We start from the raw sequence: 22,245 nt of genomic DNA on the forward strand, positions 1-22,245 counted from the left end.
AAGTACACCCGATGATGTTTGTACAATGACAAAAATTGCCTAGCCATGTATTTCTTCAAAAATGTATCCCCCTCATTAAGGTGATTCATGACTTATATTTGGAATAAGGGAGGATAGACCTGAATTTTAGGAGCAGCTGTCCAGTGATCAGCTGTAAAGTCTTGGGCAAGTCAACCTCTCTGTACCCCAAGTTCCTCATCTGGTTAACAACTGGGTTGGACTAGAGCAGCGGTTCTCAACCTGTGGGTCGCGACCCCTTTGGGGGTCGAACGACCCTTTCACAGGGATCGCCTAAGACCATCAGAAAACACATATATAATTACATATTGTTTACAGTAGCAAAATTACAGTTACGAAGTAGCAACAAAAATAATTTTATGGTTGGGGGTCACCACAACATGAGGAACTGTATTAAAGGGTCGCGGCATTAGGAAGGTTGAGAACCACTGGACTAGAGGCTCTATAACATTCCTTCCAGGTCTATGACTAATAGGCTGAGTCCCGGTCAGAATCTGGTCAGATCCACAAGGTTCCTGGGGTGGTTCCCTTGGAGATGAGGCCATATTGCAATGCATAATAGGAAATGACACAGACAGTGTCAGACTCTCCAGGTTTTTTGCCGGAGACCAATTCCAGCATGTTCAGCAGGGCTGCATCTGGGAATGGCTTTAAGGCATTTCTCCAAACCTGAATAGGATACATTAAATTGATTGTGGCTGCCAGACAGCTAAAAGGCATCTTAATCTACATGTTATTGCCTCCTACTGGCCAAACACCTGAACAGCCGTAGGCTAATTCCCCCATTCTGACAATGGACTCTGTACCAAACCCTGACCCTTTGAAGTGTATATCTCTGCCTCGACTCAGGACAAGTTGTGTTAATAAAAAGCATGGGGTCCTGGGGACGAGGAGAGAACCTAAGACCTTAGACTTAAGACCTCAGAACTTAGCTCCTTTAGCTAAGCTCCTCTGACCCCCAATGCCTTTCAAAATTATATCTTGTCTCCGGACTCTTTATTAGTCCCTGAACTCTATTTACTCTACGCACAGCCTTCTCCAGATTCCTGAACCCTTCTTGATGCTGGGACAAGAACCCCGGCAGTTTTTATCTCTCAGAAACAATTATGGGCTAGTTGGTTTATACTGCCTGGTGAGACTGTATCAAGTAGGAGTTAAGACAATGAATTATGGAGTTGGACCTTAGTTTGAAAACCAGTTCTGCTGCTTCCTAGTGGGTGCCTTGGGACAAATGATTTGACCTCTCTGAACATCAGTTTCTGCGTCTCTAAGATGATGAGAATAGAACTACCTCATAGGCTTGTGAAGATGAAAGGCATTAATGTAGTATGTAAAGTACTTAGCTCATCACCAGGCAAAATGGAAGTGCCCAGTCAGCCGTGTCTATGACTACTACTCATTGCTATCAACGTAATTCTTCTGACATGGGCATGGCTAAGTTTCAGCATTTTTCATGGATACAGTTTTATCTTTCCGGATGGAGTTTGAGAAATGTATAAACAGATCTTTCTGGCCAAAGCATCTCTAGAGTCAGATCTGGGTTTAGTTCTTTGCTCTGATTCTTATAGGCTCTGGGACCTTGGGCAATTATTTAACATCTCTGTCCTTATCTGTAAAATGCAGGCAGGTATAATGCCTACCCCCAAGGGTTGTGATGAATATGATAATGAATGTGGAGAACTTAGTGCTGTACCTGACATTTATAAGCCACTCAATAAGTGGTGGCTTTAATACTGATGGTGAAAATCAGTGTTGTGAGAATAATGATTACCTCCACTACCACTACTCTTGTTGGCATAGAGGGTTGAGTGTGTTCAAGTTTGGACAGTTTTGGCATACCCAACCAAAATGTTAGGAGAGGCAGCTGTCACTGTTCCTGAAGGGACAGCAAAAGAGTTGTTGCCAGACTTCACTGACAGTGGCTGGGAATTTAAAACTGAGTTGTTTTTGGAGGCCTGATGAAAAATGATTCAGCAGACTATATTCTCAGCAGAAAAATTCTATTTATTTCTACCAGTCCCATTATATCTAAAAACTGTAGGGAGAAAATGTAATTCTAAACTGGCCCTGTACTTCTAAGACTCAATTTCAGTCGGTCAGCCAGGACATGTTGTTCATAGACTTCCTCGGGAGCATCTGGGTGCAAAGATGTAAGGTCTCTATTCTTTGTCAAGGTTGTCTTCATTCTCAAATGGATGCTAACTGTTCTTGAACCTCTCCATGGGTGTAAGATTCATCTGATGGATAGATGTACTGGAAGGATGGGATTTCTCAGGAATGCGATGTTAGAGTAGGTGGAGTTATATGGGACTGTAGAGGTATTAGTTAAATAGAAATAAAAAAACTGAAATCGTCCTAATGGTTCTGGAGATGAGTGCATTTACTGAGGGAGGGATATTGGATTTTTCTTTTCTGTCCCTCCATTTTTCTCTTTAGTACTCTGTTAAAAGTCAAAGAGACAGAAAACAGCCAGTCACTGCAAGGAAAGCTAAGCTCCAGGTTTCCTGCCTTCCCAGACCACTCCAGGTTAGGATGGTATTGGCCACTTTCTAAGGGAGTGTAGACTCCACCTCACCAGGCACCCACCCTCTGGCCTGGACTCAGACTTTCTCTCACTCTAGCTTTCTCCCTTATCCCCTTCCTTTAAGGAATACTAACCACAGGTTTCAAAGATGTCTTCATAAGCATCTTCCAGCATCATCTCCTCTACATACCAGGTAGGCATTCTCTTTTTTGGGCTGGGTTCTGATGTTATAGAAAAGAAAAATGGATTTCAATTTTGTACAGAGATTTAAGGGTAATTTCAGATATCTAGAAAAACACTTCCTCTATTCTTCCACCAGATTCCTTCTACTCAACTCTCATCTTCACCCCTCATCTCAGATCAGTGCCTCTCTCCTCTTCAGTGTCCCTGGCCAAGTACAGGCCCCTCCGTATAGATATAACAATCCAAGACTCTGGGGTAGCCTGAGGGCCAGATCCCTTGGAGAGCAGAGACGAAATTATAATATTGATACTTGACCATCATGGTGACTGAGGTCCCAGCAAACACTGAGAATGAGGGGCAATTAAGAACAATAGGCCTTCAAGTCCTCACTGCTATTTTTCTTTAATGCCTTTATTATATTGGGAAAAATCATATAGCTTGTTATAAAAAGAAAATTTCCAATAAAACAAAAAAACAAAGAAAGGCACCTAGGCCTTTTACTTCTCTCCTAGTATATCACACCTAGAGAAAACCACTGCTATTGTTTTAGTGATTTTTCTCCAGATATTCTATGCATGTGTAAACATCATGCTTCACATGCTATCCTCTGACTTGCCTTTTTCTCTAACAAAACATCAGGTTGTGGAAAACTTTCCATGGCAGTAAATATAAGTCAACAATAGCCCTTTTAATGTCTGTATAGTATTCCATTGTGTAGATGTACCCTACTTTATTTAGTTGTTTTGCATTGTTAGACATTTAGCCTGTTTATAACGTTTAGCTATTGTACCTAATACTGTAATTGGACAATCTCAAGCATCTTTTTTTGGGGTACTTGTGTAATTATCTTTGGATATAGATCAATAAATGAGATGATTGGTTCACAGGGTTTCCACATTTTTAAAGTTATCAATATATATATTGAAAGAGTGAGAACAAAAGGGAGAAGACAACTAAAGTACTCTCCATAAAGATTGTGCCAATTTGTACCTCCACCACTGGAAATTGTAACTTTTAAGATAACCTATACCCATTCAGACAAAGATCTTGTGTTAGCCAGTGCTGAGCCATCATACTGGAGTACTAGGTGATGGTACCCAAGGACTCTCCCTGTCCTTCATCCACTTCTCCTGACCACCAACCATAGTATGAAAAAAGAGTTTCAGACTCAAAATAGGAATGTTTTATAAATTGTGAGAAGAAGGTCTCTATATAGAGTGTCCCCCCAAAATGTATACACACTTAACAGCTGATAGCTCAATTGATGTTTCTTTCTTTTCAGATTTAACCCATTGAAATTAATCATTATTCAAAGTGAATATATATTTTTTGGGACACCTGTATTTTTTCTTCTCTGACTAACCACTGATCTAGCATTACCTTCAAAAAAATCATCATCGTCATCATCACAGTCGTCGTACTCATCTTCATCATTGGTGTAAGTTTCTGGAAACTGAAAGTCAGCTCTATAGTTGTAGTGAAGCTCAGTAGTATTTTGAGCTCCATTTACCTTAGAACATTCACCTTCCTCCATGGGTTCATCTAAGGCAAATGTCACTGATACATTCTTTTTAGGTTTTAATCTTAAGCCTTCTTTCTGTACAGCAAGAAGATGAAGGGGGAAAAGTCAGTTGGTGCCCAACAGTTTAGAGATTGGTCCCTGTGGCAATAACATTTAAAGAGTCATTTACCTTTAGGATTGGCTTTAGAGGCCTAGTTTCCATTGAATGTTGTCCTAGAGGCTCTTCTTTTTCTTCCGTCATTCCTACGTTGGTAGGAAAGCTGGGGAACATAGAAAGGACAAAGCAATAATGAAAATAAACACACTTCAAGCTACTTAATTAAATGCAGCTGTTACCCCATTCCTGCATATGTATTTGAACAATGAAATGGAGAATAGAGCAAGACATTTTAGCCTTTTATTCCTCAAAACCTTGATCACCTCCTGTTTTCTTATTTTTCTTTTTCATATTCCTCTTCTCCCCCATATTTCCTTATTATTGGATCAGAGAACTGCAAGTAGAGAATGTGGGGTGGCTCCAGGACATTCATATAGAAAATATTGCCTAGAAGTTCCTTAAGGGGCTTGTGTTCCTTTTCTTCTCCACATGGCAAATCGGGGAATAAAAATCATGTTTTGGAGAAGCTCTAATGTTGATAGTTTGGCTTTACCTTTCTGCAACTCATCCCACTAATGTGATCACTCAAGTTGTGCCAGGGGGAGGGTATACCTAACAATGCTGGAAAGTTTATGGTCACTGACCTAGCCCCATTTGAGCCAACTGATCTTGAAAGACTTGCTCAGAACCATACAGAATCCAAGCACCTCCCAGAACTCCCTGCTTATGTTGAATATTGATTCCTGCATCTGTTCTTTTTTAAAATTATATTTTATTATTGATTTTAGAGAGGAAGGGAGAGCAAGAGAGAGAGAAACATCAAAGATAAGAGAAAATCATTGATTGGCTGCCTTCTGCATGCCCCACACTGGAGATCGAGCCCTCAACCTGGGCATGTGCCCTGATCGGGAATCGAACTGTGACCTCCCGGTTCATGAGTAGACTCTCAACCACTGAGCCATGCCAGCTGGGCCTTATCAACCTAATAGAGGCAGCTCAGTACCTGATTGATGCATATTCAACCTTGAAGCCTGTGGTGTCCTTGTAGGTTGGGATACCTGAAGTGAGTGACTGTTCGTGAGCACACAGATTTTCCTGTTTATTCTGAATGGCAGTTACCAGCCAGCGCAGCCCTTCAAGTAGGGGCTCATGGTTACTTCTTTGGAGGTTTTGGATAGCTGAACAGGGTTCCTGTGACCAAAAGAGAAGACTCCAGCTCAGGAACCTGAGACCACTGGGGATCAAAGTCCCTCCCACTCTCAACCAAGGGGCAGAGGTACACATAAGCTCTGCAGTGCCTAGAGAGGCTGTAAGACTTCCTAGAAGAACTCAGTATTCACAGCTGAGAATGTAAATAAAAGCTACAAAAGCTAAGGTCATTCAATAAAGTGGTTGTGATGTAATGTCTTAGATATGTGATTTCGGGCAAGGAACTCAGAGTTTTTGAGCCTCATCCATAAAATGAGGATATTGAAGCTTCCAGCTTTACAGAGCAATTTTGAAGTCTAATAAGAAAACATATGTGAAAGTGGTTAAGAGTGGGATATTGTCATCATCGAGTCAGAAATCACCACTATAGGCATCACCTGGCAGGAAGAGGCTTTGCCTGAGATCTAGCATATGGGGCTGATTATGGAGTGATGCAAGGTATGCATCAGCTGGGCTTGAGAGGGCAAAAGAGGGGAGGGGTTGACACTTACTAACAGGCACATGAACTTGTTGTCATTCATTATCCTTTCCAGGAATAGATATTTAATAATATCACGAGGTAAGAGGGCATTCTTCTTGTCTTGTTTATTTGCCAATCTAGAGCAGGGCACAGGAGAGAGGGTAGGAAGAAGAGAGGAAGAGTAAAACATAAATAGAGGCAAAGGGCAAGAAAAGAAGGGAAATAGGGGGAGAACCTATTATGGTACAGTTGCTACATATTCAAGAACTAGCTTTAAAGACATGCACAATGAGATGAACCAGACATTTTTCTAGCCAATTCTCAATGGTGGAAAGAATAACACATATAATTTGAATCCAAGATCATCCCCAGATCGAATTTCTCACTTCATCTCTACACTATGCCATCAAACTTTAATTAGAATTGCTAACTGGGATATGAACAGATTTGGAGTTTTTAAACAGCCTCTGCCAAACTCTGTTCATACTTGAGTTGGGGGTGCTAATGAGGAACAAAAAATGCAACAAGGGAGTGGGGGTGATGATTGATTGGGCCATCCGAAGTATCACCCTGGAATCAGTGCTAGTTACATGACTCTTGGGCAGTCTGTGAAGGGAGGAGGACATTGGCATCAATTATACAAAATAGGGGTGGTTTCAGGGGTAGAGACTGAAGCAAAAAAAGAGAAAGAAATTCAGGAAGACAATCTTCAGGAAGAGTCAAGGGATGGAGGTAGGAAATCCAGATATTACTCTCCATTTCCCTTTGATGCTTGCTTTCAAAATTACATTTGCACAATTAGGTAACATTTTCACCCATGGCAGCGTGTGGTAGAAAGTAGCTCTTAAAAACAGACCCCAGAGGACTGGGTTACCCCCTCCACACACACACTGAGCTGAAGGGAAGAGGAGATCTAGCTGGATGTGACAAAGGGACCACCCAGCTCTTCCTTTGTCTACTTGTCTTATGAAGGCACAAAATGGGAAGGGAAAATTGAGCACAAAGGCAGAGGCTTACAGTAGGATGGGTTTTCCTGCCACTCTTGCATCAGACAGAAGATGTGATAAAGTGGTCTTCACTTCCTGCATGCGTCCTAAGTCGCTGGAATCCAGGACAAAAACAATCCCGTGTGCTTGTGCATAGTAGTTGGGCCAGATTTTTCGTCCCTTCATATCTCCATTCAGGTCATAGACAGAAATTTCATATTCATCTAGCAGAACTGTAGTCAGTTTAGAGTTCATACAACGGTCTATCTTGCTAGGAAGTACTGTGCATAAGGGAAGAGAGGAGAAGCAACCACAAAGCAGAGGGATATAGTTAGATGAAAGTATTTGTTAAACAAATGTTGACTAGAGCCGTAGCCAGTTTGGCTCAGTGGATAGAGCGTCGGCCTGCGGACTCAAGGGTCCCAGGTTCGATTCTGGTCAAGGGCATGTACCTTGGTTGCAGGCACATCCCCAGTGGGGGGTGTGCAGGAGGCAGCTGATCGATGTTTCTAACTCTCCATCCCTCTCCCTTCCTCTCTGTAAAAATCAATAATATATATATATTTTTTTAAAAAATGTTGACTAGAGCCTGCCCTGAGGAATGCTACTGAGGCATCTTGCCATCCTGTTCACTCATGGATTCATTTTCCTAAACCAGCACTTTGCCCAGGCAACCCTCTCCTGGCTCAGTAATCTTTAGTGAGTGGCCACTGCTCCCAGGAGAGAATACAGACTCCTTCGCCTCCTAACCTGTCAGCGCTATCTCTACCCTGTCTTGTGTCCACAGTGACCCTGGTACACACCCAGTCTTTTCTTCCCTCTGCTCCTTGGCTGACTCTCCCCCCACTACACAAGAATGTCATGCTCTTTTGTGCCCTGGGCCTTCACAAGATGCTATTTTTGCAGCTTAGAACATTTCTTACATTGCTCTTTCCTTGGTTAATACCTATTTTTAAACATCTATTTAGATCTTGTTTCCTCTAGAAATTTTTCCCTAGCTCACACCCCCACCCCCAAATCTGGGTAAGGTGCCTTTCTTCTGGGCTTATCACTATAATAGTACATATGACAGTGTTATAAATTCAATGGTTTACTAATCTGGATTATACACTGCAATAGGACAGGGACCCTTTCAATTTTATTCACTGCTACATTCACAATGCCAGGGGCAGAGGTGTTCAATAAATATTTGTTGAATGAATTTGATGAATGAATGAATAAATGAATGAGCAGGAGGCTCTTCTCTCCTACCCTTTTTTCAAGGCTCAGGAAGGCTTCTTTAGGGAAGCTTATCTGACCACCCCAGCTCCACTTTCTCTCCCTCATTGAGCACATGGTCTGTTAAGCTGGTCATTCACCTCCCTCTGTGCATGCCATGGCTTCCCAACTAAAATAATGAGGGAGGGGCTTTGCATTAGTTTACACTCAGTAGGTGTTCATGTTTATGGTGCCTGTTATTGTGTGTAAGTATGAAGTACTTTTCATATGTCTTCTAAGAAACCATGCCAAATTTAGATACATTTGCCCTGTCAAGGTCATGGCCAGATCATACAGTCCCATAGGGCAGTGGTCGGCAAACCGTGGCTCTCGAGCCACATGTGGCTCTTTGGCCCCTTGAGTGTGGCTCTTCCACAAAATACCACGTATGGCGCGCACATACAGTGCAATTGAAACTTCGTGGCCCATGAGCAGAAGTCAGTTTTTGGCCTGGGCGAGTCTATTTTGAAGAAGTGGCGTTAGAACAAGTGGGGGGTGTCGGTCGGGCAATGGGAGACACGGTGCTGGCGGGCCGAGGGATATGCAGCCCAAGGGAGACACGTGCGCGATTCAGGCAGGAGTTGAGTGAGCCAGTCAGTCAGCAGTCTCATTGTGCAGTGGTTAGTGCTAGTCGCGTCCGCAAATCACGCGCGGGTGACAAAAGTACCTACTCGAAGCATAAAGTTACCTGTATTTTTCCAACCAGCTGCAAATCCTGCAGGTATTTTTGTCATCAATTTAAGAATTGTAATTATTTTGTGTTGGTGGCTTTATTATTATTTTAGCAAAGGCCAGCTTAGGAGTACCCTAATTAAGTTAATAACAATGTACCTACCTATATAGTTTAAGTTTAAAAAATTTGGCTCTCAAAAGAAATTTCAATCGTTGTACTGTTGATATTTGGCTCTGTTGACTAATGAGTTTGCCGACCACTGCCATAGGGCATTCCATACCTATTCTGCCCCCATAGAAGTGCAGTTCAAAAGGACAATCTTTCTACAAATTCCAGTCTGTTGAACTGAAAGTTCTGACCTAGATTTCTGCCCACATAAGCAGCAAAATGATTTTATAGATTCTCTATACTCAGACTTGGGAGTTCTAAGACCAGAATCAGTAGCTTTCTATTTCTAATCTCAGATCTACTTGTGACATTTTCATTAGGATTGCCAGAATGAATCATTTAGCTGAGAAGTTAGTAAGATGCTTTCAGATCGTTGGTAATGTATGATTATATAGACATTTACATATATATGCATATATTATCATTATTACATTTTAATGTGATCTTATAACTTCTGTTTTCATGTTAGTCAATGCTCTTTTTAATTATAGCTTTCAGATAACATAAAATTTTCAGTCACAACTTTGATGTGATATTTGCTATGTCTCGCATTAGACTACTTAAAATAATAAGTGAATAAAGATAGTTTTAATTTGTTTCCAGCATGAAGGCAAGCTTTAAGTTATTTTTCCCTATCTAATCAAAACATTTTCCTTAGTTATTTTTTCTTTTTACTTGAAACCTTACCAATTCCTTCAATAATGCAATCTATTGTTGGCAACCCTAGAAGCTGTGAGAAGTTGTTGTTCCCTGACACTTTACATTTCTCTTATCTCCTATATTAATTCATAAACTCCCTGAGGACAGGTAACGAGTCTAATTCATTTCTATATCCCATAAAGCACAACAGTCCGGGTACTGTTGGCTTCTGAGTTACTTGGCGATGATAAAGTCCTACCCTACACCAATTGAATCAGAATCTCTATGCTGGGACCCAAGTATTTGCATGTTTAACAAACTGCTATATTTAACAAAATCTGTAGGTGATACTTCTGCACTTTAAAGTTTGAGACCCACTACCCTAAAGAGCAAAGAAATCCATGCCTGTTGTGTCTCAGCATCATCTGGTGCTGCTTGTTAGATTTTGATTCCATGCCCTGCCCCCCAGTCCAAAGTGTCTGAGCCTCCAGGTCCCACTAAGTAAGTGTAAAAGCATCCCACATTATTCTGATTTTTGGCTTTCAGTACTCACTATGCTAAGGATCACCTATAAAGCTTTTAAAAACTATGACACTAGATCTCCTTCTCTGAAGGTTTGATGCCATAGATCTGGGGTGGGGCTCAAGCATCATGTTCATTTTTAAAAGCTTCCCCGGTTATTGAAATGTGTAGCCAGGTTTGAGAGGCACTGCCCTAAATTCCCTCTTTTAGGGCACCTGCTTATGCTCATCCTTGGGTTTTTCACCCCATGTGACCTTTCCAGACAAAACAGTTATAGTATATGTTGTCATTGAGACTAATGGCTTCTGATCACAGATAGTTTATAGCTTCAAAGTTACTACTTATAGTAACACAAGTTACTACTTATAGATTGGTATTTCCTTCCTAGGCTGTTATCTGCAATCATAAACATTTGCAGGAACAGGAGAGGTGAACTATTGCATATTGTGTACAGAGCAGCCTAGTAGATTGACTGTAGTAGTCCTGAATGGACTGAGACATTCCTTAGAATGTGACATCAGTGTAACTTTGCTTCTTGGCCATTAGAAACTTCTCTGTGAATGAATTCACAACTCCAGGCTCTATGCTCTAGGAGTCAGAATGGAAAGCAGATACTATTCTCAAAGACAAAATAGCATATGGCTAATTACGAAAGAGTGCTTCCCAAAGCTGGCTGCCCATCAAAAACACCTGGAGAGTTCTTAAAATATAGATTCCAGGGCCCCACTCAGGTAGATAATGGAGAGGATGAAATGCTAGGTAGTAGGACAGCATTATAGAAGGCATAGGTATGTGAAATAGATCAGTATGATGGCAGAGGAATGGCAAGTCATTTGTTTTGGCTCTATCAGGTCACATGCAGAGAGCATGAGAAATGAAGCTGGAAGAGAAGTCAGAAACCAAATCATAGAGGACCCTGTGTGCCTCTAGGAACTTAAATTTTATTTTGAATACAATGGGGAGGTAGTAAATGCTTTTGAGCAGAAGAAAGTGCCATGATCAGATTTTTGTATTAAGTCCTTCAGGCAACTGTGTTGACTGAATGCTGGGGAGACAACTAGAGATGGAAAGATCAGCCAGCAGCCTGTTGCTGTAGTTCAAGAAAATTGCTGCAGGTTTCCAGTACACCAGTGGCAGAGGAGTCAGGTTAGCCCTTTCCTGTACTTTGCTGAAGGCTTCTAAATGATATAAAATTCAGCCACATCATCATACCCCTACTTTTATTTAATAAACATCAATGGAGAGCATCTTATGCCAACCTGTGTGCTGGGCTCTTTGACTAGCATTTAGTTGTGTGTTCACAACTAGAATAGTAGCTCCCTGCAATTCTGTGTAACTGCTTCTTGAAATGTCAAGGTATTAAACTGGAGATCTGGTATTAAACTTGCATATCTCTGAATTGACAACATTTCACAAGTTCCAACCCTCTATATTAACTGTCACAAAGTATTTGTTATTAAACTTCTTAAGACCAAATTCCACTTTAATTGAGCTCTGAAATGAGACACTTTTTCAAACATGCTATCCTTCATAATTTACTGCAGTGTTTTACATAGTTTGAATCCATTCATACTGACACTATGTGAGGGTGTTTAATTAGGATATCTTGTAAAGGGAGACGGTGACAGACATTACATAAACAAGCTGATAATACCCCAGGAAAGGATTGTGTATGTGTGTTGGAAAGTGCTTATCTTCAAAAGAGGCAACCTGAGGGCTGTGAAGTAAAGCTAGGAAGGAATAATTATTTCATTGGTCACTGGGGCCCTTGAGAGACCTAAACCAATGTCTAATGCTCCCAGTTCCTTACGTCTGCGGAAGGCCTCCACAAAAACAGTTTTGCCTGCATTCTCCAGACCGATGATGATGATGGTCATATTCCTATTAATGGAAAAGAAAAATGAGCCAAAGCCTTAAAAGCAGTTAGTTCTTAAGCTAAACAAAGAAGTCTATTCTTCTTTGGTGTTTGGGGATCTTCCTACAGTAGTCCCAATATATGTATCATAAAAGGCACAGCCAAGGTGGTAGAAGGTTATATAGGAATCCCTTCCCAAGGTCTCCAAGGATGTGTTTCTTCCCAAGTCACTTGCCTTGCAGAATTAGCCATTCTCTTCAAACCTTGTCCTCAATCTTGCATGCAGACAGACTAATCACTTCCCCTAACAATATATATCATGATTTGTCCCATGTGGGACTGTGGGCAGATACATTGGAGGAAATGGTGGAGTAGGTCTAGGGAAATAATTACAATATTACCTTCGTGTCCCGTTAGTATTTACTTGAGGCCCGCAGGATGTCATTAGCTTGAACATGATTCAGCTTATTTCTGTAATATTAAGGGAAACAAGTAAATAAGAAATCAGCCCCGCTATTAACATTGAACTTGTCAGTTTATGACTACATAGGTGCTGATAAACAGAAAGCCTTGTACTGACAGAAGTCCATTACTTCATTCTAGCCACCCTTATCTATAAATGTCATAGAGCGAGGGATGGGTAATCCTCAATTCTACTGGCATATTCCTGCAAAATGGGATGGTTTCTTGTTAAAGCAACCTACACAGGCATGATGGCATCAAGTGTGGCCTTCCCTTCAGCCGTAGATCATCCCTGTTGGGAATATCTTCATTCAACCTTAGGTGGGGTGAGGTGAAGCTTCGGAGAAGAACCAGCTGAGATTTCAAGGACCTATTTATTGGGAAACCTGTTCTAAGTGACAACTATCTACTATTCTTGGTTCTCTTATTGCCTCTGCTTAAAAAATGTTGGTGGGCCATTGTCATAGATTTCATAAAATTCCTAGAGCTGTAAGGGACCTTTGAGATCATCTAGTCTAATAGATTGCAAACATCAGTCCAGGTGCCCCACTCTCAAAGATTCCCAGGGAGTTGCATAATCTCTCCAGTAGTTTTCAAAGTGCAACAATATTTGGAAATGAATGCCTAAGTAAAAAGGATAATTTAGACAACCACCTCAAGGTCCATCCATGTTGTAGCATATATTAGTATTTTGTTCCTTTTTATGGCTGAATAATATCCCATTGTATGAATATACCACTTTTTGTTTATTCATTAGTTTATGGACAATTGGCTCTTGTCAATAATGCTGCTATAGACATTTTTGTACAACTTTGTGGACATATGTTTTCAGTTTTCATGGGTACATATACTTAGAAGTGTAGTCACTGGGTCATATAACTCTACATTTAAACTTTTGAGGAAGTGCCAGACTGTTTTCCCAAGTGGCTGTAACATTTCACATTCCCACTAGCAGAGCAGGAGGGTTCCAATTTCTCCACATCCTTGCCAGCACTTGTTGTCTTTTGTTTATAGCCATCCTAGTGGGTGTGAAGTGGTATCTGATTGTGGTTTTGATTTACATTTCCCTAATGACTAATATATTGGAGCTCAGAGCTGGGGAAACTCTGGTTGGACTAGCAAAGTATTTCAGCTGATACTCAGATGGGCTTTGCTTAGCTCTCTGATGAGCACAGTGGATGTGCAGTTTATCTTTGGATAACAGCATGGTTCTGCAGAGTCATCCACTGTTTTGGAAAACTGTCATTCCCAAATAGGGACTCACATTTCATAGCATTTCTTAGAGTACAGTTTGTTCCCTAGGAGATCATTTGTCTTCCCATAAGGACCTCCTGGAGAATGGCTCTGGTTTATGCTAGACAAAATGGAAACCTTATATATGGCCTGTGATCAAAACCAGCTTTCCTCCAGCTTTGTTCATAAAACTGATAAGACCTTGAGCCTGAATCACCAGAACCTGACTGTCTGGGTTCCACAGTAGCCGTCTCTCTTTGAGACAAGGCCAGTAGCAGCTTCATGTCTATATCCTTATAATTGGAAGAGATTCCTAACTTGAGTTCAGGCTCTCTGTATTTGTTAGTGCCACCAGGAAAGGTCAAACTGGCATCATACAAGTTTTTCCTTAAAAACTTATCCTAAGGGGACAACCAAGATGACAGCATAGGTAAACATCTATACTCGCCGCCTCGCCTCCCATAACCACATCAAAATTACAACTAAAATACAGAACAACCATCATTCAGAACCACCTGAAAGCTGGCTGAATGGAAGTTCTCCAACAAGAGAAGTAAAAAAGAAAGCACATTGAGACTGGTAGGAGGGGTGGAGGTGCTGAACAGGCTGGTCTGACACCCACATGTACCGCTTTTTTAATCTGGAGGGAGATTATCTCTATGGAGGCCTCCCGTGAGGAGCAAGGGGTCCAAGCCCCACACCAGACCCCCATCCCAGAGTCCCAGAGCTGGGAAGAGAAGTCCCCACAATTATGGGCTGTAAAAACCTGTGGGGATTGAGGATGAGAGACGTGGAGACTGCTGGAGACCCAGCTGTTCCTTTTAAAGGGCCGGTGCACAAACTCGGACTAGATACCTCTGAGTTCCAGCACCAGGTGGCTCTGGGGGACCCAGACACATATGAGGGGCAGCTGGAGTGTCTGGCATCAGAATAGGAACTCAGGGGTGGCTTTAACCCAGACAGGGGTGCTCACAAGGGTCATTGTTCTTGTGCTGGGACCTCCCATGCTGAAAGGCTGACAGGCAATCATAACTGAGTCTCAGTCAGCCTGGAGCACACTCTTAGCTCCACCCTTCCCCCCACCCCTTAGCCCTAGCTTGAACCAGTCTCTTCCAGAAGGGAGGTGATTACATTAATTCAGGAGTCTGGAGGTTTCCCTTGAGCTGGTATTGGCATTGTCCTGGGAGGTGTAATCTACCATATCAGCTCTGGGATCTTGGGAATTTCCTTGACCTGGGTCAGCCTCTATTTCTTATCAGTCAGACTGTGGTAATAAAAGAGCCTTCCTAGAGTGGTTATGAGAAATGGAATGAGGCAATGTATGTAAAGGGTATAAAACTCATTTAGCAGGCCCTGGTTTTATTAACTTCTTCAGGCCATGAGTTTTGGGGAGCAGAGACAGTAATCACCTTTTATTTTTGGTATCCCCTCAAGCTCAGCTGTATGTTTCGAGATTTGTTTAGATGTGAATGTTCCTGCCTGGTCCTGGCCTCTCCAAGTGGCTGGGGTGGGGCCAGGCCAGCCAGCAGCCAGCCCCCTCAGACTAAAACCGCAGCCCCTAGACCCCCGCCCCCACTTCACCCTCAACCACTCCTGGGAGGAAGCCAGCTGCCTGAGCATTGGCTCCACCTACTTGTGCATATTCATTTACACAGTGGCATTCTCTGCCTGTACATTTAGGTGGCCATATCCACTGGGATTATAGATACCATTTGTCCTTGATACATATTAGGCCCTATCCTAGTCACTTTCCACAGTCATATTCTCCACTTGAGAGGCTGATACAGTGCCCCAGTGTGCTTATATGGTAATGGCAAATTGAGATTAGAACTGTCAACATAAGAAACATGCAAATCTACAGGGAATTTTTGTGTTTATTTGAACCAAACCATTGACAATTGCCAGGAAAAACAATCTCAAGGGATTGAGAAAATGCTCCAGAGAATGGCAGTTTTGCACCTTATTAAAACACACACACACACACACACACACACACACACGTCAAAAAAACAAACAAAACAAAACACAAAAAAACAAGTTATAGGGATTTAACAGTCGAGTAGAAGATTCCAAGAATCAAACCAACAATTTGTCATATGAGGAAGCAAAAAACACCCAATCAGAAGAGCAAAAAGAATCCAAAAATATGAAGATAGTGTAAGGAGCCTCTGGGACAACTTCAAACATACCAACATTCCAATTATGGGGGTGCCAGAGGGAACAAGAGAAAGCAAGATATTGAAAACCTATTTGAAGAAATAATGACAGAAAACTTCCCCTACCTGGTGAAAGAAATAGACTTACAAGTTCAGGAAGCGCAGAGAGTCCCAAACAAGAAGAACCCAAAGAGGCCCACACCAAGACACATCATAATTAAAATGCCAAGGGTTAAAGACAAAGAAAGAATCTTAAAAACAGCAAGAGAAAAGAAGTTAGTTACCTACAAGGGAGCACCCATATGACTGTCAGATTTCTCAACAGAAACTTTGCTGGCCAGAAGAGAGTAGCAAGAAATATTCAAAGTGATTAATAGTAAGGACCTACAACCAAGATTACTCTACCCAGCAAAGCTCTCATTTAGAATTGAGGGTCATATAAAGAGCTTCACAGATAAGAAAAAGGTAAAGGAGTTCACACCACCAAACCAGAGTTACATGACATGTTGAAGGGTATTATTGAAGAAGAAGAAGAAGAAGAAGAAGAAGAAGAAGAAGAAGAAGAAGAAGAAGAAGAAGGAAGAAAGACAGGAGAAGGAGGAGGAGGAGAGGAAGAAGAAACAATATGAATGATAAAATGGCAATAAATACATATCTATCCACACTTGAATCTAAAAATCAAAATAAATGAACAAGAAATCTAATGAACCAAATAAACTGGTGAATAAAACAGAATCAGAAGTTTGGAAGCATGGAACAGACTGACGAATCTCAGAGGGAAAGGGGGAAGGAGAATGGGAAGAGATTAATCAAAGATCTTACCTATGGACACAGACAGTAGGGTGGTGAAGGCCTGGGATGGGGCAGGAACAGGACAATAGGGGGAAAAAACCTGTGTGAGAAACTGATATAGGTGTGAGCCTCGGACTGACCTGCAGGCAAAGTCACAAACAAGTCCCAGCTTAGAGGGCTCAGTCCTCTAAGCATAACTAGGCTTGACCTTATAACACTCCCCAGATCTTACCTGGGAAGCTAACGGGCTGAGGGAAGTGCAGGGAGTGTAAACATGATCAAAACAGGTGAAACTCACAAGAACTGTAACTATGGTAACCACTGCATTGTTTACCTCAGACTATAAAAGGTTGGTGCGGACTGAGCAAGGGTGGAAGTCCTTCCTCTTGAGTTGGACTTACCCGCCTGGTCCCCCAATATTTCCAATTTATCTCTTGTCTTTTCTATTTCATTTGTGTGCGGCTCCTCTTCCAGATATTGAACCCTGAACCACGCGGGACGTGGGAGGAAATATTTACGACAAACCGGGACATTTATAATACTCTCAAAAAAAGATTAAAAAAAACTTATCCTAAGGGAGGATTAATGGGATAACCAAGGAAGAAAATGATTAGACTAGGGATTATTGATCCTTTCTTTCATTTCCAGTGCCTCTCCTGGGTACTCTGGGATGAAATCACCTAAATTCAGTCTACAGTTTTAGATTTCTTATCTGTAGAATGGAGATAATGATAATATTTTGCTTACCTTGAGGTGGTTAATTACTGATCAGATTACTGGTTTTTTCTGGATGGAAGACATAAGATGTGTAGAGTAATAGGAAGATATGTTGAGATTTCTAGCCTTTGTGCCAGATTAACAGCTCAGTTGCCCACTTATGAGAATATAGCAGTGACCTAACAATGGCTGTGAATGTTCTGACATATCTATGGCAACCACTGCCTGGTTCATAGCAACCAAACTCACATCTCCCTACCTTGTATGATGTACAGCTGATTACTAAATGAATTTTTAGTCATCATATTTTTTTTTAGTTTACAAAGTATTGACATAGAATTTACAATGTGCCAGCACTCATTTAGGCACTTTATACATATTAACACATTTAATTTGGTCATTATTACAAAATGACCAAAAAGTGGGGTCTATCATTCCTACTTTTACAAGATGAGGTTCACAGCAAACATTTTTTTAATGAGTAGAAAGAGTACAAAAGTAACAATTAACAGTATAGTAGAGTAAATTTTAAAAAGAGAGATAGGATGAGGTTCAAGGTTACCTGGCTAGTAAGTGATAAATCAGAATTGAAACCCAGGTGGTCTGGCTTCAGAGTTCATATATATTAGGTTAAGGGTCTTACAGACTATGTGAGTGAGAAGACCTCGGGTATCAGAGAAACTGCCCTGCTCTTGGCCTTTCCATCTCTTCTAGCCAAACTATACCGCACTTATTTTTTTCAGTGAACTTTTTAAAAAGTAAGTTGACATACAATATCATATTAGTTTCAGGTGTACAACATTGTGATTTGACATTTATATACTTTATGATGTGATCACCACAATAAGACTAGTAACCACCTATCACTGTAAAAAGTTATTTAGTGAACTTTTAAAAAATAAACTTTATTTTAGAATGGTTTTAGATATACAGAAAAATTACAAAGACACTACAGAGAGTTCCCATATTCCCTGAACCCAGTTTTCCCTATTATTTTGTTGTTGTTAATCCTCACTCAATATTTTTCCATTAATTTTTAGAAAGAATGGAAGGGAGAGCAGGAGAGAGGGAAGGTGGGAGAGAGGGAGGGAGGAGAGAGGGAGAGAGAGAGAGAGAGAGAGAGAGAGAGAGAGAGAGATGTGAGAGAGATTCAGTGATTGGTTGCCTACTGCATGTGCCCCTATCAGGGCCAGGGATTGAGCCTGCAACCAGGGTACGTGTCTAGGCCGCACCCCCTATTCTTAATACCGTACACTAGTATGGCATATTTGTTACAATGAATGAACTGATGTTGATATGTGATTATTTACTAAAGTTCATGCTTTATTCACATTTTCTTAGTTTTTACTTAATGTCCTTTTTCTTTCCAAAGATCCCATTTAGGATACCACAGTATGTTTACTTTTCAAGTGTCCTTAGCTTACTCATGGTTGTGACAGTTGTGCAGACTTTGATTTTGACCAGACAGGAGCACTGGTCAGGTGTTTTGTAGAATGTCCTCACTTGGTGTTTGTCTGTTATTATTCTCAATATTACACTGGATTTATGTGTTTTGGGGAGGAAAACCACAGAGGTAAAAGCCCTTCTCATCACATCATATCATGAGCACATGCTATCAATATGACTTATTGCTGATGATATTGACCTTGATCACCTGACTGAGGTGGTATTTGTCAGGTCTTTCCACCATAGTTACTTTATTCTCCTTTTCATGCTGTATACTTTGGAAGAAAGTTACTATGTGCAGCCTATACTTAAAATGGGGAGTTATGCTCTATCTCCTTGATGGTGGAATATCTCCATAAATTATTTGGGATTCTTCTATGGGAAGTTTATCTAGTCTCATCCATTTGTTTATTAAATCATTTATTAATACAGTATGGGTTAATAGGTATTCATTTTACACACTGAGTTATAATCCAATACTACTTTATTTACTTGCTCAATTTGTTCCAGCTTTTGTATTGGGAGTTCTTTCAATGGACTTCTGTATCCCTTTGACATATATCCAGTGTTGTGGATTTTTTTTGAGAACTTCCTCTCTTGCTGGCACTGTGAGAGGCTTCAGGCTCATCTTCTGTATTCTGTAGTCTTAGAATCAGCCATTTCTTTCTTTTTTTTTTTTGATTAAGTTATTACATATGTGTCCTTATCCCCACGTTACCCCCTACCCCCCCACTCATGCTCCCCCCCTGCTGTCTGTGTCCATTGGTTAGGCATATATGCTTGCATATAAGTCTTTTGGTTGATCTCTCCCCCTTACCCCCACCCTCCCCTACCTTCCCTCTGAGGTTTGATGGTCTGATCGATGCTTCTCTGTCTCTGGATCTGTTTTTGTCCATCAGTTTATGTTGTTCATTATATTCCATAAATGAGTGAGATCATGTGGTATTTATCTTTCTCTGACTGGCTTATTTCACTTAGCATAATGCTCTCCAGTTCCATCCATGCTGTTGCAAATGGTAAGAATTCCTTCTTTTTTTTTTTTACCACAGTGTAGTATTCCATTGTGTAGATGTACCACAGTTTTCTAATCCACTCATATACTGATGGGCACTTAGACTGTTTCCAAATCTTAGCTATGGTGAATTGTGCTGCTATAAACATGGAGGTGCACATATCCTTTCTAATTGGTGTTTCTAGTTTCTTGGGATATATTCCTAGAAGTGGGATCACTGGGTCAAATGGAAGTTCCATTTTTAGTTTTTTGAGGAAACTCCATACTGTTCTCCACAGTGGCTGCCCCAGTCTGCATTCCCACCAGCAGTGCATGAGGGTTCCTTTTTCTCCACATCCTCGCCAGCATTTGTCATTTGTTGATTTGTTGATGATAGCCATTCTGACAGGTGTGAGATGGTACCACATTGTCGTTTTGATTTGCATCTCTTGGATGAGAATCAGCCATTTCTCCAAGGAGCCCTGGATTCTTTCATTAGAGAATGGTCTTAGAAACCGACATCTGGGTACTAGATGTGCTCATTGCTACTGGAATCACATTGCTTCTAGGCCCTCTGAGATGACTGAGCAAGGAAATAGATGCAGGTACACTAGCGTGGGAGTATACACATATCTATAAACATTTATGTGACCATATTTATCTGTTCTTAACTAGACATGAGATCATACTGATGTTTTCAACTGTAACCCATCACAGTGTGGATCATTCTAGCCTTCTCCCTTTGCTTGGCTGTAACCTCCCATTACAACAATGAAAAACCTGGCATCTACCATCCACAATCTATTTACTTGATCGCTTAATTCTAGTATACATGTATAACAGTATCAGAATTGTTACCTCATATACCCCTCGTGGGAAGCCACTTGATCAGCTAGACTAGTGCTATATATAGTTCCTTTTACCTTTAATGTTACAGACTCCACTTATTTCCAAAATTACTTTGGTCAGCACACATATACTACCTCCTTCAATGAACTTGTTTCATACATTTTTAATACACATCCTGTGATAAGTTAATTTTGTGTCAACTTAAGTGGACCATGAAATGCCCAGATATTTCATCAAAACAATTCTAGGTGTTTCTGTGAGGGTGATTTAGGATGACATTAACATTTAAATAGACTGATTAAAGCAAATTGTGTTCCCTAATATGTAGGCCTCGTCCAGTCAATTGAGGGCTTGAATAAAAGAAGAAGGTTGACCCTCCCCTGAGAAAAAGAGGATTCTCTCTGCCTAATTGCATTCAAAATGGGACACTGGCTTTTTGCTTGACTTAAGACTCACCCTAAAATAGTGGTTCTTCCTGGGTTTTGAGCCTGCTACCTTCAAACTGGAACTACACCAATCAGCTCTCCTGGATCTCTAGTTTGTCTATTAATCTTACAGATCTTGGAACTTACCAGACTCCATACCTTATAATAAATCTATACACATAGAGAGATATACAATAAGTAAAGAGGAAGCAATACACACACAACACTATAGAATGTTATCAGCATACAAGAGAAGAGAGTAAGAGAATAAAAAGGAATAGAAAAGAACTACAAAAAGAATAAGAAAACAATAAAATGGAAATAACTATATACTTATCAATAATTACTTTAAATGTAAGTGGATTAAATGTTCCAATAAAAGACATAGAGTGGCTGAATGGATAAGAAAACAGGACCCATGCATATGCTGCCTAAAAGAACCCATTGCAGATAGAAAAGTACACACATATTAAAAGTAAAGGGGTGGAAAAAGATAATTTGTACAAATGGAAATGAAAAAAAGCTGAAGTAGCAATACTTACAACAGACAAAATAGACTTTAAAACAAAGGCCAGGAATCCAAGATGGCAACAGTAGGTGGAAGCTACACTCACCTCCTCACAGGATCAAACTGGAATTGCAACTAAGTTATAGAACAGTCATCCTGGATAACCAACTGAAGACTAGCTTAAGAGAGTCTTATAACCAAGGAATTACAGAAGAAGCCACATCAATACTGGTTACAAGGGCAGAGACACAAAACAGGCTGGCCCTGCTCCCACAGGTAGTGGCTGAGATTCCGAAAGAATTATTTGTACAAATTATCATTTTCCATCAGCTGTGGAGTATCCTCCTGAGAAGTATGGGATCTCAAGCCAAAGCCAGGCTTCCAAGCCCAGAGCACCAGAGCCATGAAGGAGCACCCACATAACATCTGGCTGTGAAAAACAGGGGGTTTCTATCTGTCAGAGAGAAACAGGAGTCCACTAGAGACACAGGCACCCTCTCAAAGGGTCAACGCACAAAATTTTGTTCACAGCCACTCATACTGGGCTCTAGCA

At 40.9% G+C, this 22,245-nt stretch overlaps 1 protein-coding gene across 1 annotated transcript in view; it reads right to left on the minus strand.

Moving 5' to 3' along the window:
* The window catches only part of ARL13A (ADP ribosylation factor like GTPase 13A), a 14,094-nt gene extending 1,524 nt beyond the window's left edge, over positions 1-12,570 (minus strand). The window contains exons 1-8 of the mRNA XM_023750455.1: positions 12,515-12,570; positions 12,069-12,139; positions 7,031-7,280; positions 6,045-6,150; positions 5,348-5,535; positions 4,417-4,507; positions 4,106-4,322; positions 2,677-2,763 (exon numbers count right to left, since the gene is read on the minus strand). Coding sequence (XP_023606223.1) covers positions 2,677-2,763; positions 4,106-4,322; positions 4,417-4,507; positions 5,348-5,535; positions 6,045-6,150; positions 7,031-7,280; positions 12,069-12,139; positions 12,515-12,570 — 1,066 coding nt within the window. The remainder of the gene's footprint in view (positions 1-2,676; positions 2,764-4,105; positions 4,323-4,416; positions 4,508-5,347; positions 5,536-6,044; positions 6,151-7,030; positions 7,281-12,068; positions 12,140-12,514) is intronic.
* Between the last annotated feature and the right edge of the window lie 9,675 nt (positions 12,571-22,245).

Source organism: Myotis lucifugus, unplaced genomic scaffold, assembly GCF_000147115.1.
Source record: "Myotis lucifugus unplaced genomic scaffold, Myoluc2.0 scaffold_13, whole genome shotgun sequence".
In the NCBI taxonomy this organism is placed as follows: Eukaryota; Metazoa; Chordata; class Mammalia; order Chiroptera; family Vespertilionidae; genus Myotis; species Myotis lucifugus.